This window comes from Lithobates pipiens, unplaced genomic scaffold, assembly GCF_037356315.1.
Source record: "Lithobates pipiens isolate NorthernLeopardFrog02 unplaced genomic scaffold, aLitPip1_a1.2 Scaffold_28, whole genome shotgun sequence".
Taxonomy (NCBI): Eukaryota; Metazoa; Chordata; class Amphibia; order Anura; family Ranidae; genus Lithobates; species Lithobates pipiens.
The window spans coordinates 65,118,225-65,139,356 of NW_027507789.1; the positions used below are offsets into that span (position 1 = coordinate 65,118,225).

At 46.8% G+C, this 21,132-nt stretch overlaps 1 protein-coding gene across 1 annotated transcript in view; it reads left to right on the top strand.

Moving 5' to 3' along the window:
- Positions 1–21,132, top strand: part of NUP85 (nucleoporin 85) — a 118,900-nt gene that overhangs the window by 55,023 nt on the left and 42,745 nt on the right. The window contains exons 8-12 of the mRNA XM_077459336.1: positions 2,600–2,734; positions 4,724–4,846; positions 4,996–5,127; positions 5,221–5,327; positions 8,769–8,852. Coding sequence (XP_077315462.1) covers positions 2,600–2,734; positions 4,724–4,846; positions 4,996–5,127; positions 5,221–5,327; positions 8,769–8,852 — 581 coding nt within the window. The remainder of the gene's footprint in view (positions 1–2,599; positions 2,735–4,723; positions 4,847–4,995; positions 5,128–5,220; positions 5,328–8,768; positions 8,853–21,132) is intronic.

Genomic DNA, 21,132 nt, shown 5'->3' on the forward strand with positions numbered 1-21,132 from the left:
AAATGGACAGTGATCACAACGGACACCAGCCTAACCGGCTGGGGTGGAGTAATGGGAGTTCATGCGACCCATGGCCTCTGGTCGGTGGAGGAATCCAAGTTGCCGATCAATCTACTGGAGCTGAGAGTGATCAGGTGCCGATATTCGTGTCCAGGACAAGAGATCCTTGGGGCGGACGCGCTGGTGGCTCCATGGGATCAGTACCAAATGGGATCTATGCCTTTCCTCTGCTGAATCTGTTACCACGTCTGCTCCGCAGAGTGGAGGCTATGGGGTTTCAGTAATACTGATTGCCCCAGATTGGCCCCAGCGTCCCTGGTACACGGACCTAGTGAGCCTGGTGGGGAACACCCCATGGCGACTGACGTTTCGAGAGGGCCTTCTGTCTCGAGGTGCAATTCTCCATCCTGCTTTACCATCGCTGGTTTTAATGGCATGGCTATTGAGAGACAGGTGTTGAGGAACCGGGGCCTTTTGGACTCTGTGATTCTAACTATGCTGAGAGCACGGAAGTCTTCTTCTCGGAAGATATATCCTCGTACCAGGAAGGCCTACATCTCCATGTGTGAGGAGAAAGGATGGCGTCCGAGCTCCTATTCTATATCCAGGATCCTGCTGTTTCTACAGCAAGGAGTAGACCAGAAATTGGCTTTTAGCACCATTAAGGGACAAATATCAGCTTTGGCTGTCTTTTTTTTTTTTTTTTTTTTTTTTTTTTTCAGCGACTCCTGCCATCTCACTCTCTAGTGAGCACTTTTGATCAAGGGGTCCGACATGTAGTTTCTTCGGTGCGTCCACCATTACCCCCGTGGGATCTGAACCTGGTGTTATCGGCGCTTCAAAAACTGCCATTTGAAAATATCAGAGAGATCCCTCTGTTGACTCTTTCTAGTGCCCATTACATCGGCCAGGAGCATTTCGGAACTGGCGGCCTTGTCTTGCAAGTCGCCCTATCTGGTTATCCACAAGGATAAGGTGGTGTTGCGTCCGCAACCTTTTCTGCCGAAGGTGGTTTCGGCGTTCCACATTAATAAAGACATTGTCTTACCATCTCTGTGTCCTAAACCGACACATCCTAAGGAGGTAGCCCTCCATTTCCTGGACGTAGTTCGGGCTCTGAGGGTGTATTTGTCTGCTACGGCTCCCTTCCGGAAGTCAGACTCCTTGTTTGTTTCGGTGGCTGGTCCGAAAAAAGGCATCGCGGTCTTGACTGCCACCATTTCCAGGTGGATCAGACAGATTGTAGTACAGACCTACGCCTTGAAGGGGCAAGTGCCCCCCTTTCCAGTGGTGGCCTATTCCACCAGGGCAATTGGAACGTCTTGGGCCCTCCGACATCAATCTGTCGCTCAAGTGTGTAAAGCGTCGACTTGGTCGTCTATCCACACCTTTACAAAATTCTACAAGGTAGCTGTCAGTGCATCGGCTGATGCCTGTTTTGGCCGCAAAGTTTTGCAGGCAGCCATATAAATGCAATTGCACTTACATTTTTTTCCCCCCTGGTTTTTGGTAAAAAAACAGTGCCTTTTTAAGTAAATGCACTGTTGCATTTGTTACCGCAGTTCTGAGGCGGTTTGGAGGTAGTGACTCCCAGATTGAGGTGCACCTCTTTTACCCACAAAAAAAAAAAAAAAATTCTTGGTTATTCCCACACACTGTTGTTTTTGTGGGTAAAGTTTTTATACTAGTTCCCACATGCCATTGTGGGTGAAGTTTTTTTATGCTGTTTTCCCACCCCTCGTTTTGGCACTGCTTGGGGACGTCCCAATGGTCTAAGAAAGGAGCTGTGCCAGTCGGTGAACGTAAGAGAAAATATGATTTTTTTTGTACTCGCCGTAAAATCCTTTTCTCTGTAGTTCACCGACTGACAAAGCACCCTCCCCTCCTATTTTTGTCTACGTTATACTGCTTGTTGACGTACTGAAGCTGCAGTAGCAGGCTGAGGGTATGTTACCTAAGGGACTGCCCCTTCCACGGAACTAAAAAGTTCTAGTTTTATTATCACATGTTAACGTGTTCTGCCTAGTCTTCTGAAGGTGGCGTAACAACCCAATGGTCTAAGAAAAGAGCTGTGTCAGTCAGTGAACTACAGAAAAGGATTTTGCTGTGAGTACAAAAAAATCCTATTTTTTCCAAATGTTTATTTTTTATTTTAGGAATTTTAATGATTTTTTTCTGTGCAACACCTCTTTAAGCTGTAATGCTGTATGCATGTAAATGGTACTCAGACATTTCATGCATACTGTGTAGGGAGCACTTGTACGCAGAATTTTGCTACCAGCAAGATCCTGTGTAAAAACAGTTCTGTGCTGTATGAATGAGGCCTAATGCATAATGTTTCTCATCACTCATCATCTCTCCTGAAGTGAAGAGACCTGTAGAGCTTGATAATATGTTACCCAGGTTATCCATTTTTCAGTTGGTAAAATAGAGGGTATTTGGACAACAAAGCTAGAAAGATGCACTGGGAAGGGTCCTCCCTATTGATATTACCCTACTTAGCCGAAACTTTATTTCATGCAGGTCAACAACAAGATCCTTGGACAAACTAGAGGATTTTCCGTATGTAAAACTGTAATATGATTTCATATTTCTGCAGATAACTGGACTTGTTCTACAAGGTCGTATAGATGAAGCACGACAGTTGCTAGCCAAAGAAGCTGCTGCTTCCATAGAAACAAGGAGCATGTGCAGAGCGCTGGATGATCTTATGAAGAAAATGCCAGTTCTTAACGTATGTTATTTATCATATGGTCAATGCTGTATTTTACATTTATAGGGGTTGTCTTGTTTCCCCTATACCAGTGAATATATGGTCTGTCTTGTGCTTTGTTTTCTCAAATCTGATTTTATGAATTTATATACCGTATTTATCGGCGTATAACATGCACCTTTTTCCCCTTAAAATCAGGGGAAAATTACGGGTGCGTGTTATACACCGATCCTCCGTGATTTCTGATCGATTTTTGGGCTCTGGGCGGCTTTCGGCCTCCTTCGGCCCTTCTCGGTGCCCGAAAGCCACCGAGTACGGCCGCAAGCGGCCGGAAAAGCCCCCGAGAACTACCAGGCGCCGCCGAGATACACAGGACATCTCGGCGGCGCCATTTTTAAAAATAAAAGCCGACATCACTGAGGGGACAACGATGCACGAGGCTGCAATGACGGACAGGCTGCATGACAAGGCTGCAAATGACACTGACAGGGCTTCAGATGGACACTGATAAGGCTGCATTGATGGGCATTTAAATGTAAGTTTTTTTTATTTTTTTTGTTTTTTTTCCCTTAAAATTCCCTCCTAAACTTGGGGTGCGTGTTCTACTCTGGCGCGTGTTATATGCCGATAAATACGGTGTGTGTGTGTGTGTGTATGTGTGTGTGTATGTATATGTGTGTATATATATGTATATATATATATATATATATATATAATTTTTATTCATATGATTTTTACCGTATATACTCGAGTATAGGCCGACCCGAATATAAGCCGAGGCCCCCAATTTACCCCCAAAAAACTGGAAAACTTATTGACTCGTGTATAAGCCGAGGGTGAGACATGGCTGTCCATCCCTGTGTGTCCGTCCATCCCTGTGTGTGTGTCCGTCCATCCATCCCTGTGTGTGTGTCCATCCATCCATCCATCCCTGTGTGTGTGTCCGTCCATCCATCCCTGTGTGTGTATCCATCCATCCATCCATCCCTGTGTGTGTGTGTGTGTGTGTGTGTGTGTGTGTGTGTATTCATCCATCCATCCATCCCTGTGTGTGTGTGTGTGTGTGTGTATGTATGCATCCATCCATCCATCCATCCCTGTGTGTGTGTGTGTGTGTGTGTGTGTGTGTGTGTGTGTCCGTGCAGCCTTGTGTGTGTGTCCAGCCTACCTGTGTCCCAAGCCTCCGTCCCGAGCCGCCGTCGTCCCGAGCCTCCTCTGTCCCGAGCCTCCTCTGTCCCGTGCCTCCTCTGTCCCGTGCCTCCTCTGTCCCGTGCCTCCTCTGTCCCGTGCCTCCTCTGTCCCGTGCCTCCTCTGTCCCGTGCCTCCTCCGTTCCGTGCCTCCTCCGTCCCGTGTCGTGCCGATGGATCGCCGCTCTTCTCGGCGGCCATTCTACAATTCAAAAGCCGCGCCTCCGTCCTCCGCCTGTGATAGGCGGAACACTCAATTTCCCAGCAGCCTGTGTTCCGCCTATCACGGACATCCTCTCATACTCGTCCGTAGTATGAGAATGAACGGATGTCCGTGATAGGCGGAACACTGACTGCTGGGAAATTCAGTGTTCCGCCTATCACAGGCGGAGGCGGAGAAGGAGGCGCGGCTTTTGAATTTTAATGTCCGCCGTCTGTCTGCTCGATACGCTGATCGAGCAGTCAGACAGCGGTGACTCGAGTATAAGCCGAGGGGGCACTTTCAGCCTCAAAAAAGAGGCTGAAAATCTCGGCTTATACTCGAGTATATACGGTAATTAGTATTATGAATTTTTTTGGCCATTATCAGCACCTTTTTAGCTTAAAAAAAAAAAAAAATGCATTCTATGTATGTCTTCACGCTTGTTCGTTGCCCTTCTATCGTGGTGCTTTCTGCATTTTTGGTCAGTTAAAAAAAACTGCACCAAATACACACCCATGTTGAGTTTTTGGTACAAGTTTTTGAGCCTCATGACCTATGAAAAACACACCATAAGCACAGTAAAATTGTGTGCGTTTTTTTTTTTTTTTTTCTTGCTTTAGTCAACCGGTTCGCAGACACTGACAGAGTTTGAACTAAAGTGGCAGCATTGGCAAGAGGTATGTGCACGCCATCTGCAGGAAGGAACCTTTGCATCTAGTCCACCTATGGAAACCATATGTCAGGTTAGTGGTCGGCTTGGAAAGTCTATTCTTGCTTATCCTTCCCCCTTTTTTATTTTTTCCCTTTTCTTTTCTTCTTCTTTTTGTTATACTAGTAGATGTGTAATCTTCTGACAGAGCTGATTATTCTCCTCTTCTGCCACCACCAATAGGTGTTACAGGGTGATGAGGAAACTTTGCTAATGAAGAAGGACCTCATGGCTACGTGGTATCATTTTCTTGTTTCGCGATTGCTTTTCACTTACCCAACAGTGAAACCGACAGAATTGCATTCATATGCTCAGGTAACAGACAACATTTAAATTCTTTCCTCAATGAAATTCTCCAGAGTTCAATCACTATTTTTACAAAATTCATTCACAGTTCTCTCCTTTCAGGTCTGTTTAAACCTTTTTTCGGCAAGTGAAAGTGATCCAGAACCACTAGACAGTATTCTACTGGCTGCGTTTGAGCTAGACATTCATCAAGTCATCAAAGAATTTAGGTATTCTTTTGGCACTTTTTATATATTCTCATACATCATGGGGCACAGAGTCTCAGTAATCACTGATGGGTTATATAGGGTATCACTAGGTGATTGGACACTGCACACCCTAGACAGGAAGTTCAACCCCCTATAACCCCTCCCCTTACTGGGAGTACCTTACTTTTTTCGCCAGTGTCTTAGGTGTTGATCACAAGTAAAGATTGGCTGTGCTGAGCTCTGCTGGAATATCCTTACTGGAGCAAGCCATGCAACTGGATCCATTCAAGGTGTCTTTTCAAGGCCGAATTGGATGGTACCTGGGCCTCATGTCTTAAGAAACAATGTTTTACGTATAACGCTTCTCTTTTTAGAGAGCTGGACCCGGGGGTCCAGTATTTGTTTTTGTTTTTTTCAGCCATATTCCTGGCGGGGTGCTTTAGAGGCCCGGGGCTGCAGATCCCCATAAACAAAGGGGGCCCCAGTCCCTGAAGGTGTTTTTTTTTTTTTTTTTTTTTTTCTAAACGGAGCCCACCATGAGAGGTGAAGATTCTTGCAGCTGGATAAGGTAAAGGAGACTCCTTAAGAATTTTTCTAATTCTAGTAGGTTTCTCCTTTACGTAAGTATGCTATGCCTAAAGTCGCCAACGGGGGCTGTCAAGAGCACATACCTTTTTATGTCTGTTCTGTCTTCTCGGTGTCCATGCTGTATGTTCCTCCAAGTCATGCTCCATGTAGGCTCTGGGAAGGGTTTTTTTTTCTCTCAGGGATTCTCCCCCCATGGCTTAGGTTAAGGCACAAGGAAGCGATAGTATACCGCATTACGGCGGCTTCTCATCCACCGGCCCTCCTCCGCCCCAGCCTCCCTCCATGCTTGTTCTGAAGGGATCAGAGCCCTCGGCCAATGCAGAAAAGTGGTCGTCTTTGAAAAAGATGGGGGGGGGGGAGCGTCAGCGTCCTCCACTTCCAGTTGGCATCGGTTCCGGTTCCTGTGATTCCTCCTGATTGTATTCAGGCTACGGTTTGCACTTTTGGTCTCACTTTTCCTTTGGGTGACAAAATTCTTGCTGCTCAGGTCCATACTGCTCCTAATGCTCCTAAGAAACCTTGTGACCACTGCTTTGTCCCAGAGAGTATCCATAATGCCGTGCTCCAGACTTGCCATTCTCCCAAGGCTATTGGCCACCCTGGGAAGAATCCACTCCTTTTTTGGGCATTTCACAACAATTATGGTGGCCTGGTCTACGTGCTGATGTAACTGCCTTCATAGCTGCCTGTTCCGTGTGCTCAGAGTAAGACTCCACGAGACCTTCCAGTGGGCCTCCTACAACGCATACCCAATGGAGAGAGGCCCTGGACCCACCTGTCTATGGATTTCATTGTGGAGTTGCCCAACTCCCAGGGGAACACTGTTCTCCTTATGGTGGTTGACCAGTTCTCAAAGATGTGTCATTGTATTCCACTTAAGAAGTGCCCACGTCTAAGGAACTGGCTTCCATTTTTGCTAGGGAGATTATTTGCTTACATGGGCTACCCGTGGTGATTATCTCGGACATGGATAGTCAGTTTGTGTCCCGGTTCTGTGCACAGTTGGGAATTCAGCTTGCTTTCTCTTCTCCCCATCGCCTGCAGTCTAATGGGGCCACAGAACAAGCCAATCGGTCCTTGGAGCAATTCCTATGTTGCTATATTTCTGACCATCATAACAACTGGTCATGACAGCTGGTCAGACCTATTACTGTGGGCAGAGTTTACTTACAACAATGCCTTGAATTCTGCCCAATTGTCCCCGTTTATTGCGAATCATGGTTTCCAACCTTCCATGTTGCGTGACACAGTATTCCTGCATTAGAGGAGCATCTCCGTGGTCTTCTTTCCACTTGGGCACAGGTCCAGGAGGCTTTGCAACATGCTAATGATAGGTACAGACTCCATACTGACCGCAGATGCCTGCCTGCACCTTTCTACCAGGTTGGGGACAGGGTCTGGCTGTCATCTCGCAACCTCCAACTTCATGTTCCCTCACTGAAGTTTGCACCTCGGTTTATTGGGCCTTTCCATATTCTTTGTGGGATTAACCCAGTAGCTTACGCATTAGACCTTCCTTCTAATATGTGTATTTCGAATGTATTTCATGCCTCCTTATTAAAACCTTTGGTCTGCAACCGCTTTACCACCTCGGTGCTACGTCCTCACACTGTACAAGTTGAGAACCATGAGGAATATGAAGTACAGTCCATTGATGACTCCCGTAGGTTCCGTGGGCGCATACAGTACCTGGTGCATTGAAAAGGGTACGGTCCGGGGGAACACTCTTGGTTCTCATCAGACGTACATGCCCCTGTCTTCCTCCATGATTACCATAGACATTTTCTCCTCAAGCCTGGTGGTCCTCCAAGGGGTAGGGGTCATTGAGAAGGGGATACTGTCAGGGCTGGGCTCAGCCTTTCCTTCTCTGAGCTGGCCGCTCAGCTGTTGGCTAATTGCCAGCTCCGATCTATCCACAGTTACTCAGCCGTTGATGAGATCCTGCTCGTTAGTCCTGCCTATATAAGTCTTCCAGTCCAGAGGATCTCTGCCTTCACTTTGGTCAACATCAGAGACTATCTACTGCATTCCTGTTGCTTGGCTGACATCCCTTCTGGCTCTAGATCCTGCTTGCTTATTTACTACGCTTATCTTCGGCTCCCTGACGTTTGGCTTGTCTGACTATCCGTTATGGTTCCTGAATTCTGGCTATGTTTTTTGATTACGTTTGTTCTATTCGGCTGGGGGTGGGGGGCAAAGTATCCTTGTTTCAAATACAAAAGCATAGTAAATAAAGTTCACTATGCTTAAGTTATGAATGAACACAGTGAGTGATCAGTACTGCCCAAGGAAACACACAGGGGGCCCAGGTAGCAGAAGTAAGGGGAACCTGGACAGGTGGGCATCATTTACTGGAACCAATCCCCTGTGTTTCCCCCCACCCCCTGCAGTCGGTGAGGGGGAGAAGCCAGCTTTCAGCTCCTGCAAGGCGGAACAAGTGGGTATCCGTTCCAGTAAATACCATCCCCGCTCCTATCCAAGATTCCCTTCCTTCTACTTGGCAGCAATGCAGCTTACTTAGTTGTTGCTTCCCTACATTTACGCTGCATATGTGGAGGGGAGCACCACCCCCGCAACTATAGACTATGGGATTTGTAGTGTGCATAAAGCCGTGTACATGACCATAACTAATGTGTACTAGATGTTTCAAACAATTGAAGGGGGGGGGGGGGAGCTCACAAAAAACATTGCAAGGAGACAGAAAAACACAGTAAGAAAGGATTTAATGAAAAATACATTACAGGGCCAATAAGTAGTGCAGGTGTATAGATTGTTTTTGGAGAAAAAGGATATAATTTAGTGTCACTTTATGTTGAATGTTGACATTTTCAGTGTTCTTTTTCTTCCTTCAGTTTTAGTTTCCTCTTGTTTCAGCTTTGTGTCCAACAATTGGTGGTTTGTGGCCCATCTAACTGACCTGCTGGATCATTGCCAACTTTTCCAGACCCACAATTTATAGTAAGCTATAATTAATTTGTAAATGGTACCATGTAGCCTGCTTGTAATATCCATACGTTTTTGTATCCGAACAACTGCCAAAGATTAAACTAGCTGTAAACAGGACAGAATTTTTACTAGCCATAGAATTTAGTTGTTGAAAGATCCAAGTGCTGTACATTAAAATGGCCAAAGCATAGACCTGCACATTATATATGCTTTAATGCACCAAGCAGACATCCCTGCTGTTTGTCTTATAGCAGGGAAACCATAGCAATCACCTGTGAGGGATAATCGGTCCTGTTACTGAAATTGTTCTGCTATGTGGCCATAATTATATGGTAATAATTTCATGTCTGTGGGTAGAATTTATTACCCAAACTTAGCCACATTTTTCATGGAAATTAGTTCAGCCCCATACCTGCATTATGTTTTGTTACCCATTATACTTGTGACTGTGATGTCTGTGCAAGGAAATTTTTTGTTTTGTGGAGACAAAGGGACACTTGCTCATCGATCTCATAGATTGTAAACTTGTGATGCATGTTTGTTATGTAATAGTATTTTCTCTTATATTCACGACCAACACAGCTCCTCTCTGTAACTAAATGGGTTGTATAGCCTGCAATTAGGAGAAACTAGGCAAAATTGTTACACAATACACAGAACTTTAATCCCGCCCCTGGGGGACGGACCCTGTGCTATCAACCCTTCCCACTTCTCCCAGCAGCTTCAGTTTTTTGCCTAGTAAGGAGAATGAACTAGAAAACCCTGCGGGCCTCTCGGTCCATGTTTTTGCTGCAGGTTTGCTGCTTTTTGCGCAAGATAGAAGATCTCAGGATCTTTCATCAACTGCTGGCTGGGTGACGGGCTGGTTAATGATATCCTTGTAGTCTCCCCAGTCCGGCCATCGAGCATGAGCAGGCCGCAGCTAAGGCTCGGCAGGCCACGACATGCCTCAGCTCCAGAGGTGGTCAATGAGCTTCAATGCTCCGGGCTATACATATGACTGGGCTACTGCTGTCTGGATCACAGTATACCGGGCCAACAGCTACCCTGTAACTGCGCAGGAGTAGGTCTGTGATGGAATGTCTCCCAGCTCTTCAGGACTGGTAAGTATGGCTCTCCCTGCCTCGGTGGGGTGAGCAGCTGGGCATTCCCTGGGGGGTCGATTCGGGGGCCACCTCTTCTCCCTATCTTCTCTCCCAAGTCCCTATCGCCCCTCCTTCCCCCCTCTGAGGGGGGGGGGCTGCGGGCATGTGTGTGTGTGGGTTCGCTGTTTTCTCACCTGTGGGGGCTCTGTGCGGCTGGCGTTGGTCCTGGTCCAGGTCTGGCGGGGTCTGTGAAGGTTGTTCTGGCTGTTAGCAGGCAACCCGTTTTCATTTTTTGTTCTGTCACCGCATGTCACCGTCCGGCGGCCATCTTGGATGAGGGAAAGCTGATATTGCCCTGATGCGCTTCAGCAGCCATTTTCTTTAGGATTTCCTATTACTTGCATTGGCGGCCATTTTCTTGGAGCCGGAGCGCTGTTTTCACCGCTGTCCTCTTGTGGCAGCATTACATGTACTCTCACTTGCTGTATCCTGTGTCCACTGTGTGTTCAGGAAGCTGGATGGCTCTTTGATGAAGCTAGCTCTGCAGATCGTTGCACCGCTGTTTGTTGCTAACAGTTTTCTCCTCTCTGCAACTGGGACCTCCTAGGGACTACAGGCACTGCTGTGGCTTTCACAGAACGCCCCATGGTGGTGAGTCTAGCGCTAAGTACCTAGCATGGCTTCAGAAACTGGTGTTTCTTCCCCCGAAATCCAGGCTATAGCAACTGGGTCACCTGCAGTTAGCGCGGTGCGCATGGACACCCTGACGGCGGTCCTTGGCTCCTATGTTGCTAAGATAGAGGCAGCACGTGGCAGGAAAGGTGCACGTAAGAGGCCCCTGCCCCCCCCCCCGTCCTCTGGGGAGAGCTCTGATGCAGACTCTGGCCCTGCTGCGGCTGGAGACCCCTGCTCTGACCTATCAGACGTGACTGACCAGGACAGTGAGAATGATTCCCCATCTGTGTCCGGGCACGACAAGGCGCTTGTTTGAGCACTTATCACAGCTGTACATGATACCCTGAAGATACAGGAGCCAGCGGATCCCTCTGCTGATGTACCGGTCCCTTTTGGGTCCCACAAGCCAGCACGTTCACCTAAGGTGTTCCCGTATTTGATTTATTTTGACAAATTCATCTACAGGGAATGGGGTCGCCCGCAACTGACCTTTTTGGTCCCCAAAAATTTGGCGGTGCGTTACCCCTTTGAGGAAAGCCTTCTCAAAAAGTGGTCGGCTACTCCGGTCGTGGACCCCCCAGTATCTAGGTTAAATAAAGTAACCACGATCCCGGTTGAGGGGACTCCTGCATTCAAGGATCCCACGGACAGGAAGGCCGAGGCGGTGACGGTTGTGGGGTCAGCCGTGCGACCTGTACTGGCATCCGCACTGGTGTCGCAGACACTGACTGAGTGGGCAAAACTTTTGCACAGCGAATTGGGAGAGCAGAACGCCTCCCCTGTCTGCATAGAGCTAGCAGACCAACTAGTGCATGGCCTTAAGTACGTTTGTGACTTGGCCCTAGATACTCTCCCCCTGCTCAGTAGTCGCTGCACTCCATCAAGGGGACTTCCTTGCATCCTTGGACATTCAGCATGCCTACTTGCACATATCCATATGCCTTCGACATCAAAAATGTCTGCGTTTGGCAGTCGGGGAAGCCCACTACCAATTTGTGGCTCTCCCTTTTGGCCTGGCTTCAGCCCCTCGAGTCTTTACCAAATTACTAGCTCCAGTGTTAGACGATCTCCTCCTGAGGGCATCTTCCACCTCAGAATTAGGGGAGGATGTGGCGATCACCATGCAGAGTCAGTGATGGTACCGACCCAGCGTCTGGAGTATCTAGGTTTACTACTGGACTCCAGGGAAGCAAGAGTTTTTCTCCCTTCAGACAAATTGCAGACTCTCAGATCTGCGGTCAAACTACTGATGAGCCGCAAGTGGTCATCGCTCCGCTTTTGCATGTGAGTACTGGGGCTCATGGTAGCCTCCTTCGAGGCAGTACCTTATGCCCAGTTCCACAACCAGAGTCCTGCAGATGGAGATCTTGATAAAATGGGACAAATCTCCGCTGTCCCTGGATCAGCAGATCCAGGTGTGTCAACCAGTCAGGGACTCCCTGATCTGGTGGTTGAGGCCCCTGCTGATTCAGTCCGGAAAATTGTTCCTTCCTCTGAAATGGACGGTGATCACTACGGCCGCCAGTCTATCTGGCTGGGGTGGAGTGATGGGGATTCAGTCGGCTCAGGGCCTCTGATCGGTGGAGGAATCCAAGTTGCCGATCAATCTCCTCGAATTGAGAGCAATCAGGCTGTGCCTCCACACATGGCCGAGGAGTATTCAAGGGCGTTCGATCAGAATACAGTCAGACAACACCACGGCTGTGCCGTACATAAATCACCAAGGAGGAACAAGAAGCTCAGCCACTGCTCGGGAGGTCGCTCACATATTTCGGTGGGCAGAGCGACACGTACCTGTCGGCTATTTACATCCCAGGGGTGGAGAATTGTCAGGCGGACTATCTGATGCTGGACCCAGGAGAATGGGCATTGCATCCGTAGATGTTCAGGCTGCTGTGCCTAAGGTGTGGCACACCAGATGTGGATCTATTGGCCGCCCGTCTCAATCGGAAGGTACCGAGATTCGTGTCCAGGACCAGAGATCGCGTCAGATGTGCTGGTGGCTCCGTGGGATCAGTACCAGCTGATTTATGCCTTTCCTCCACTAAAACTGTTACCACGTCGAGGGGATCACAGTGATCCTGGTTGCCCCAGATTGGCCTCAGTATTGGCCTTGGTACTCAGACCTGGTGTTCTGGTGGCAGATGCTCCCTGGCGACTGCCATTGTGGGAGGACCTCCTATCTCAAGGTCCAATCTTTCACCCTGCTTTACCATCACTGGCTTTAACAGCATGGCTGTTGAAAGCCAGGTGTTGAGGAACTGGGGTCTGTCGGGCTCGGTGATCCCAACTATGTTGAGGGCGTGGAAATCTTCTTCCAGGAAGTACTCCCCATGTGTGAGGAGAAAGGGTGGCATCTGCGCTCTTTCTCTGTATCCAGAATCCTGCTGTTTCTTCAGCAAGGTGTAGACCAGAAGTTGGCGTTGAGCACCATCAAGGGGCAAATTTCAGCTTTGGCTGTTTTTTTCCAGCAACCCCTGGCATCTCACTCATTAGTGAGTACCTTTGTTCAGGGGGTGTGACATGTAGTCCCTCCAGTGCGTCCTCCGTTACCTCCGTGGGATTTGAACCTGATGGTGTTGTCGGCGCTTCAGAAGCTGCCGTTTGAGAATATCGGGGAGATTCCCTTGTTGACCCTTTTACAGAAAGTGGTCTTTCTAGTGGCCATCACATTGGCCAGGAGGGTTTCGGAAATTGGCTGCCTTGTCCTGCAAGTCACCTTCTCTGGTCATCCACAGGGATAAGGTGGTGTTGCGTCTGCAACCGTCCTTTCTACTGAAGGTGGTTTTGGCTTTTCATATCAATGAGGACATTGTATTGCCATTGTTGTGTCCTAAGCTGAAGCACCCCAAGGAGGTGGCCCTTCACGCCCTTGATGTGGTTAGGGCTATGAAGGTGTACTTGTCTGCCACAGCTCCCTTTCGGAAGTCAGACTCACTGTTTGTTTCGGTGGCTGGTCCTAAGAAAGGCATGGCGGTTTCTTCGGCCACCATTTCCAGGTGGATCAGACAGATTGTAGTCTAAGCCTACACCTTGAAGGGGCATGTGCCCCCCTTTTCAGTCACGGCCCACTCTACAAGAGCAATAGAAACGTCAGGTGTTTAAGGCGGTGACCTGGTCATCTGTCCATACGTTTACCAAGTTCTACAAGGTAGACGTCAGTGCATCGGCTGATGCTGGTTTTGGCCGCAAAGTTTTGCAGGCAGTCGTGTAGTTGCAATTGAGTTTTTTTTGCTGGTTTTTCGATAAAAAGGCAGTACTGTTTTGTTAATGCTCTATTGCATTACCGCCGCACTGTTGCGGTCTTGGGGTTCGCTCCTGTTGAGTATACACGGTTATATGGTGGAGCTTTTCCACATACTGCTGTTTTGTGTGGGTTTAGTTTCACTAGTTCCCACTTGCCATGGTGGTTGAAGTTTTTATGCTGTTTTTTTCCCACCCCTCGTTTGGCACTGCTTGGGGACGTCCCATTTAGTTACAGAGAGGAGCTGTGTCGGTCGGTGAATATAAGAGAAAATGGAATTTTTTGTACTCACCGTAAAATCCTTTTCTCTGTAATTCGCCGACTGACACAGCACCCACCCCTCTTTTTTTTTTTTTTTTTTTTTTTTTTTTTTTTTTTCTACGTTATACTGCTTGTTGACGTACTGAAGCTGCTGGGAGCAGTGGGAAGGGTTGATAGCACAGGGTCCACCCCCCAGGGGCGGGATTCAAGTTCTGTGTACTGTAACAATTTTGCCTAGTTTCTCCTAATGGCAGGTTATACAACCCATTTAGTTACAGAGAGGAGCTGTGTTGGTCGGTGAATATAAGAGAAAATACTATTGCATAACAAACATGCATCGCAAGTTTACAATCTATGAGATCGATGAGCAAGTGTCCCTTTTGTCTCCACAAAACAAAACATTTCCTTGCACAGACATCGGTCACAAGTACCGATTATACGGTGAGTACAAAAAATCCAATTTTTTTTTTGTATGAGAACTTGTAATTTAAAAAAAATTACATAATTGGTAAGGTTGAATAAAGACTCCATCCAGCTCAACCTGTGTGTGTCACTACCATTTCCCATATACCTGTATATTGTATTCGCTTAGATACCCATCCAAACGTTTTTTTAAATTATCGACACGCCTCGCTGACACCACCAACTGTGGAAGGGAATTCCACATCCTCACCACTCTACAGTAAAGAGTAAAGAACAACGGTAAAGAACCCCTTATACAGGTTAAGGTTAACCCTTTCATGACCAAGCTTATTTTTTACATTTGGTGTTTGCAAGTTAAAATCCGTATTTTCTGCTAGACATACATATATACATATATATATACATATATATATATATATATATATATATATATATATATATATATATATATATATATATATATATATATATATATATATAAATATATAAATATATAAATATATAAATATATATATATATATATATAAATATAAATAATTATATTATATTATGCAGGGAATCTAGAGAATAAAATGGCGATTGTTGCAATATTTTATGTCACACGGTATTTGTGCAGCGTTGTTTTAAATGCAATTTTTTGGGAAAAGGGACACTTTCATCAATAAAAAAAAACAAAACAGTAAAGTTAGCCCAATTTTTTTGTATAATGTGAAAGATATTACGCCACGTAAATAGATACCAAACATGTCACGCTTTATAATTGCACGCACTCGTGGAATGATTACAAACTATGGTACCTAAAAATCTCCATAGGCGATGCTTTAATTTTTTTTTTTACGGTTACCAGGTTACAGAGGAGGTCTAGTGCTAAAATTATTGCTGGCGATCACGGCGATACCTCACGTGTGATTTGAACACAGTTTACATATGCAGGTGCAACTTCCGTATGCGTTTTCTTTGCTTTTTCTTATTTTAAAATTAATAAATTGTTTTTAACCACCTTCAGACCGGACCATTTTGCTGGTAAATGACCAGAGGTCTTTTTACAATTTGGCACTGCGCTGCTTTAACTGGTAATTGCGCGGTCATGCAATGTTGTACCCAAACAAAATTTGCGTCCTTTTCTTCCCACAAATAGAGCTTTCTTTTGATGGTATTTGATTGCCTCTGCGATTTTTATTTTTTGCGATATAAACGTAAAAAGACCGCAAATTTTGAAAAAAAATGATATTTTCTACTTTTTGTTATTAGAAAAATCCAATAAACTCAATTTTAGTCATACATTTAGGCCAAAATGTATTCAGCCACATGTCTTTGGTAAAAAAAAAAGTCAATAATTGTATATTTATTGGTTTGCGCAAAAGTTGTCACATCTACAAACTAAGGTACGTTTTCTGGAATTTACGCAGCTTTTAGTTTACGACTGCCTATCTCATTTCTTGAGGTGCTAAAATGGCAGGGCAGTACAAAACCCCCCCCAAATGACCCCATTTTGGAAAGTAGACACCCTAAGGAAATTGATAAGTGGCATGTTGAGCCCATTGAATATTTTATTTTTTTGCCTCAAGCGATTGAATAATGACAAAAAAAAAATTTTTTTTTTTTTTTTACACAAAGTTGTCACTAAATGATATATTGCTCACACATGCTATGGGCATATGTGAAATGACACCCCAAAATAAATTCTGCTGCTTCTCCTGAGTACGGGGATACCACATATGTGGGACTTTTTGGGAGCCTAGCCGCGTACGGGGCCCCGAAAACCAAGCACCGCCTTCAGGCTTTCTAAGGGCGTTACAGTTTTGAAGGCCATAAAATGCCAAGATGGCACAAACCCCCCCCAAATGACCCCATTTTGGAAAGTAGACACCCCTAAATTTAGGGGTACACTAGTGAGACTAGGTAATAAATGGCGGGTGCCCTGAAACTATAAAAAAAATAACTAACCAACCAGCGTCACCTGTAACAGTTATATGGTGATCACTGGTGAAAGGGTTAACTAGGGGGCAATCAGGTGGCTTTATGCGGTAGTAATATGGGGGTCCCTGGCGCTATAAAAAGCTGCGGCGAACCTAAATACCTACCTGCCTAACAAGCGTCACCTGTGACACTAATACAGTGATCAGAAAAACGATCGCTTATTAGGCTGGGTTCACACTGGAGCGATGCGGGAACGCCACGAATCCGCGGCGGGTTCCTGCATCACATGCCTCCCGGCGGCAGTTCACACTGCCCTATGCGAACTGCTGGGAGTGTCAGTGAAATGTTAATGACACCCCCAGATCAGTTCGCATATCGCAGTGCAATCTGCAAACTCGGATCGCATGGTGTGAACACCCATGCGATCCGATTCTGCTGCGGACCAAAAAAAGGGTCCCGTGCGAGTTTGCGGCGGGTGCGACACGAATTCAGCCATACTATCTGTATGGCTGAACTCGAATCGCACAGAGATCGGATGTGATTTGCACTGCAGTGCGGTGCGAATCACATCCGTTCTCATAAACCGCTGCAATGTGAACCCAGCCTTAGTGACACTGGCGACGGGGGGTGATCACGGGGTTAAACCTTTATTGGGGGGGTTAGGGGGGTACCTTAGAACTAAAGGGGGCTAACCCTAACTGCCCTAACAGTTATTACAGTCACAAATGACACCCGCCGGGTGATCAGGGGGTTAAACCTTTATTAGGTAATAAATGGCGGGTGCCCTGAAACTATAAAAAAATAACTAACCAACCAGCGTCACCTGTAACAGTTATATGGTGATCACTGGTGAAAGGGTTAACTAGGGGGCAATCAGGGGGCTTTATGTGGTAGTATATGGGGGTCCCTGGCGCTATAAAAAGCTGCGGCGAACCTAAATACCTACCTGCCTAACTAGCGTCACCTGTGACACTAATACAGCGATCAGAAAAACTATCGCTTATTAGGCTGGGTTCACACTGGAGCGATGCGGGAACGCCATGAATCCGCGGCGGGTTCCCGCATCGCATGCCTCCCGGCGGCAGTTCACACTGCCCTATGCGAACTGCTGGGAGTGTCAGTGAAATGTTAATGACACCCCCAGATCAGTTCGCATATCGCAGTGCGATCTGCAAACTCGGAACGCATGGTGTGAACACCCATGCGATCCGATTCTGCTGCGGGCCAAAAAAAGGGTCCCGTGCGAATGTGCGGCGGGTGCGACACGAATTCAGCCATACTATCTGTATGGCTGAACTCGAATCGCACAGAGATCGGATGTGATTTGCACTGCAGTGCGGTGCGAATCACATTCGTTCTCATAAACCGCTGCAATGTGAACCCAGCCTTAGTGACACTGGCGACGGGGGGTGATCACGGGGTTAAACCTTTATTGGGGGGGTTAGGGGGGCACATTAGAACTAAAGGGGGCTAACCCTAACTGCCCTAACAGTTACTACAGTCACAAATGACACCAATGCAAAAAAAAAAAAAAGCAATTGGTGTCACTGTGACTGGGGGGGCAGGGGTAATTGGGGGGTGATCGGGGGTAAAGGGGGGGTGTGAGTGTGCCTGGCATGTTCTACTGTATGTGGGGTGTGTTGGTGCAATTCACCGAACCTCTCTCCTCGGTGCCGGAACGAAAACTACCGACACGGAGGAGAGAATACATCACTTCCTCTCCTGTGTTTACATTACAGGAGAGGAAGTGATGTCACCGGACATTTTCATTCGCTGGGAGCGATCGAGAGGGGGTGGCCATGAATGAATGGCCGTCCCCTCATCCGGGATCGCTCCCGAACGAATACCGACCGCCGCAGGCACCGGGCGGGGGCCCGATCGGGCCCCCGACCGGCGGGCAGGCAAGGACGTACATGTAAGCCCTTATGCCTGCCCGTGCCATTCTGCCGACGTACATCGGCGGTCGGCAAGTGGTTAAATAAAATACATTTTATCACTTTTATTGCTGTCACAGGGAATGTAAACATCCCTTGTGACAGTAATGGTGGTGACAGGTACTCTTTATGGAGGGATTGGGGTTATGGCTTCATTGCAGTCTCCCTAGCCACCAGAAGCAGCGGAATGTTGATCGGGGCTATCAGTGGAACGGGAGCCCCGGTAAGAGTGGCGGGGGGGGGTGTCCCCTGGGGGGGGGGGGTGTCCCCTCCCGCTCCTCCAGTATAACAGACGAGCAGTTTTTAGCCACATTGGTTGTTAACGCTGGAAAGCCGTTCGACGGCTCTAAAAACAAGTACTGGGATGATGCCTGCAGCTGCGGGCATCATCCCGGTATAGCCCGCGAAAGCCGAGTACGCACATATGCATACGCTCGGCGGCAAGGGGTTAAACCACTGCTCTTCTCTTCTAGCTTGATCGTTGTCTTAACAGACCTAAGATTGAATAGCTGAATGCTAGATTCGCCATTTATTTGTATTTTACAATCATATCTCCTCTTGAGTTTCTCTCCTAAAGGGAGAATAGACGGGCCAGTTCACACCATAGAAACGCAGTCTGGATGCGTTCAAGATGCTTTTCTGCATGCACGTTTTTTATGCCTTCCAGTGCGTTTTTGACCCAGTTCAGTGCTCCCCCCTTTTTCTTAACCTTGAATAAAGTCATGTGCGTTCCAGTGAATTTTTTATGCATTTTACATCGCTCCAGTACAGTCAAGTGCAGGTAATGCAACATGTTCTACTTTTTTTTTTTTTTTCCTGTAACTGCAATCACTGGTGTGAACTATGCCACTGAAAACCATATAACCCACTTTCCATACTTTTTTTTATGCAGAAAAAAAAACGCACTGGACTGCATGTGGTGTGAAGTGGCCCTCTGTTTGTAGTCGTTCCTCATAACTGAGGTCCTCCGGCTCTCTTATTCATTTTGTTGCCCTTCTGTGGACTCTCCAGTTCCAGCACATCCTTCCTGAGGATTGGTGACCAGAACTGGATTGCATACTCAAGATGTGGCCACACCAGAGTTTTGTACAGTGAGGAAAATAGCTATTTGATCACCTTCAGATTTGGTAAGTTTGCCCACTTGCAAAGAAATTGAAGGGTCTAGAATTTTTATCATAGGTGTATTTTAAATGGTAGACACAGAATATCAATCAAACATCCACAAAAAAACACATGATACAAATGTTACAAACTGAGTTGCAGTTCAGTGAGTAAAATAAGTATTTGATCCCCAAGCAAAACACGACTTGGTACTTGGTGGAGAAACCCTTGTTGGCAAGCACAGAGGTAAGACCCTTCTTGTAGTTAATGACCAGGTTTGCGCACATCTCAGGAGGGATTTTGGTGCACTCTTCTTTACAGATCTTTCCTAAATCCTTAAGGTTTCTTGGCAACTTTAAAGTTTCAGCCTCCTCCATAAATTTTCTATAGGATTAAGGTCTGCGGACTGACTAGGCCACTCTATGACCTTAATTGACTTCTTCTTGAGTCACTCCTTTGTTGCCTTCACGGTATGCTTTGGGTCATTGTCATGCTGAAAGACCCATCCATGACCCATCTTCATTGTTCTGGCTGAGGGAAGAAGGTTCTCGTCCAAGATTTTACAATAGTCGGCCTGTACCTTTAGCAGAGAAACGGCCCCAAAGCATAATGTTTCCACCTCCGTGCTTGACTAGAGATGAGGGTCATAGTCAACATTTCTCTTCCTCCAAACACAGCGCGTCTCGTTCCTCGCAAAGGCACATGTTACAGTCATGCCAATGAACATCTAAATGATTCAGAGAAGGATTGTGAGAAAGTGCTGTGTTTAGATGAGACCAAAACTTGAGCTCTTTGGCATTAACTCAACTCACCAGGTTGAGAGGGCAAAAAATTCTCACTGTGACCCTAGGAACACCATCCCTAGAGTAAAGCATGGAGGGCTGTTTCTCTGCTAAAGGTACAGGCCAACTTTTCCACATTGAAGCACCAATGGATGGGGCAATGTATTGTAAAATCTTGGATGAGAACCACCTTCCCTCTGTAGATATGTTGTGGATGGGTCTTCCAGCATGGCAATGAACCAAAACATTACCACCAAGTCAACAAAGGAGTGACTCAAGAGAAGCACATTAAGGTCATGGAGTGGCCTGGTCTCCAGACCTCAATCGTGTAGAAAATCTATGGAGGGAGCTGAAACTCTCGCGTCCAGATTCATTAATAAGGTCGACAACTTTGTCAAACAAGGGGTCCGCTAGCAGGCGGGACAAACGCATTCATCTTCCATGGGATCAGTTTTCACTGATCTATCCATTTCCTCCAGTTCTGCTACTTCCGTGCCTTCTCCGCAGGATTAAGCAGGAACAGAAGGAGGTGATTCTGGTGGCCCCAGCCGGGTCCCAGAAGATCTTCATTTATTGAGATCACAAAGAGGGCAGTAGAAGTCCTTGCCATTATAGCCAGACCTCCTTGCACATGGTCTGGTATTTCATCCTACTTTACGGACAAGGAGTTTAACAGGTTTGACTGTTGAATCCCACTCTATAAAAGATCGTGGGTAATCTTATTCAGTAGTGTCTACTTTGACTAAGCCCAGGAAGCCGGCTTCCAGGATAACTTACTTTAGAATCTGGAAGGCATAGGTTTCTATGGATTCAGGGGTTGGCACCCCAGGAAGTATGTCAATAGGCAGGATTCCTGCATATGGGATC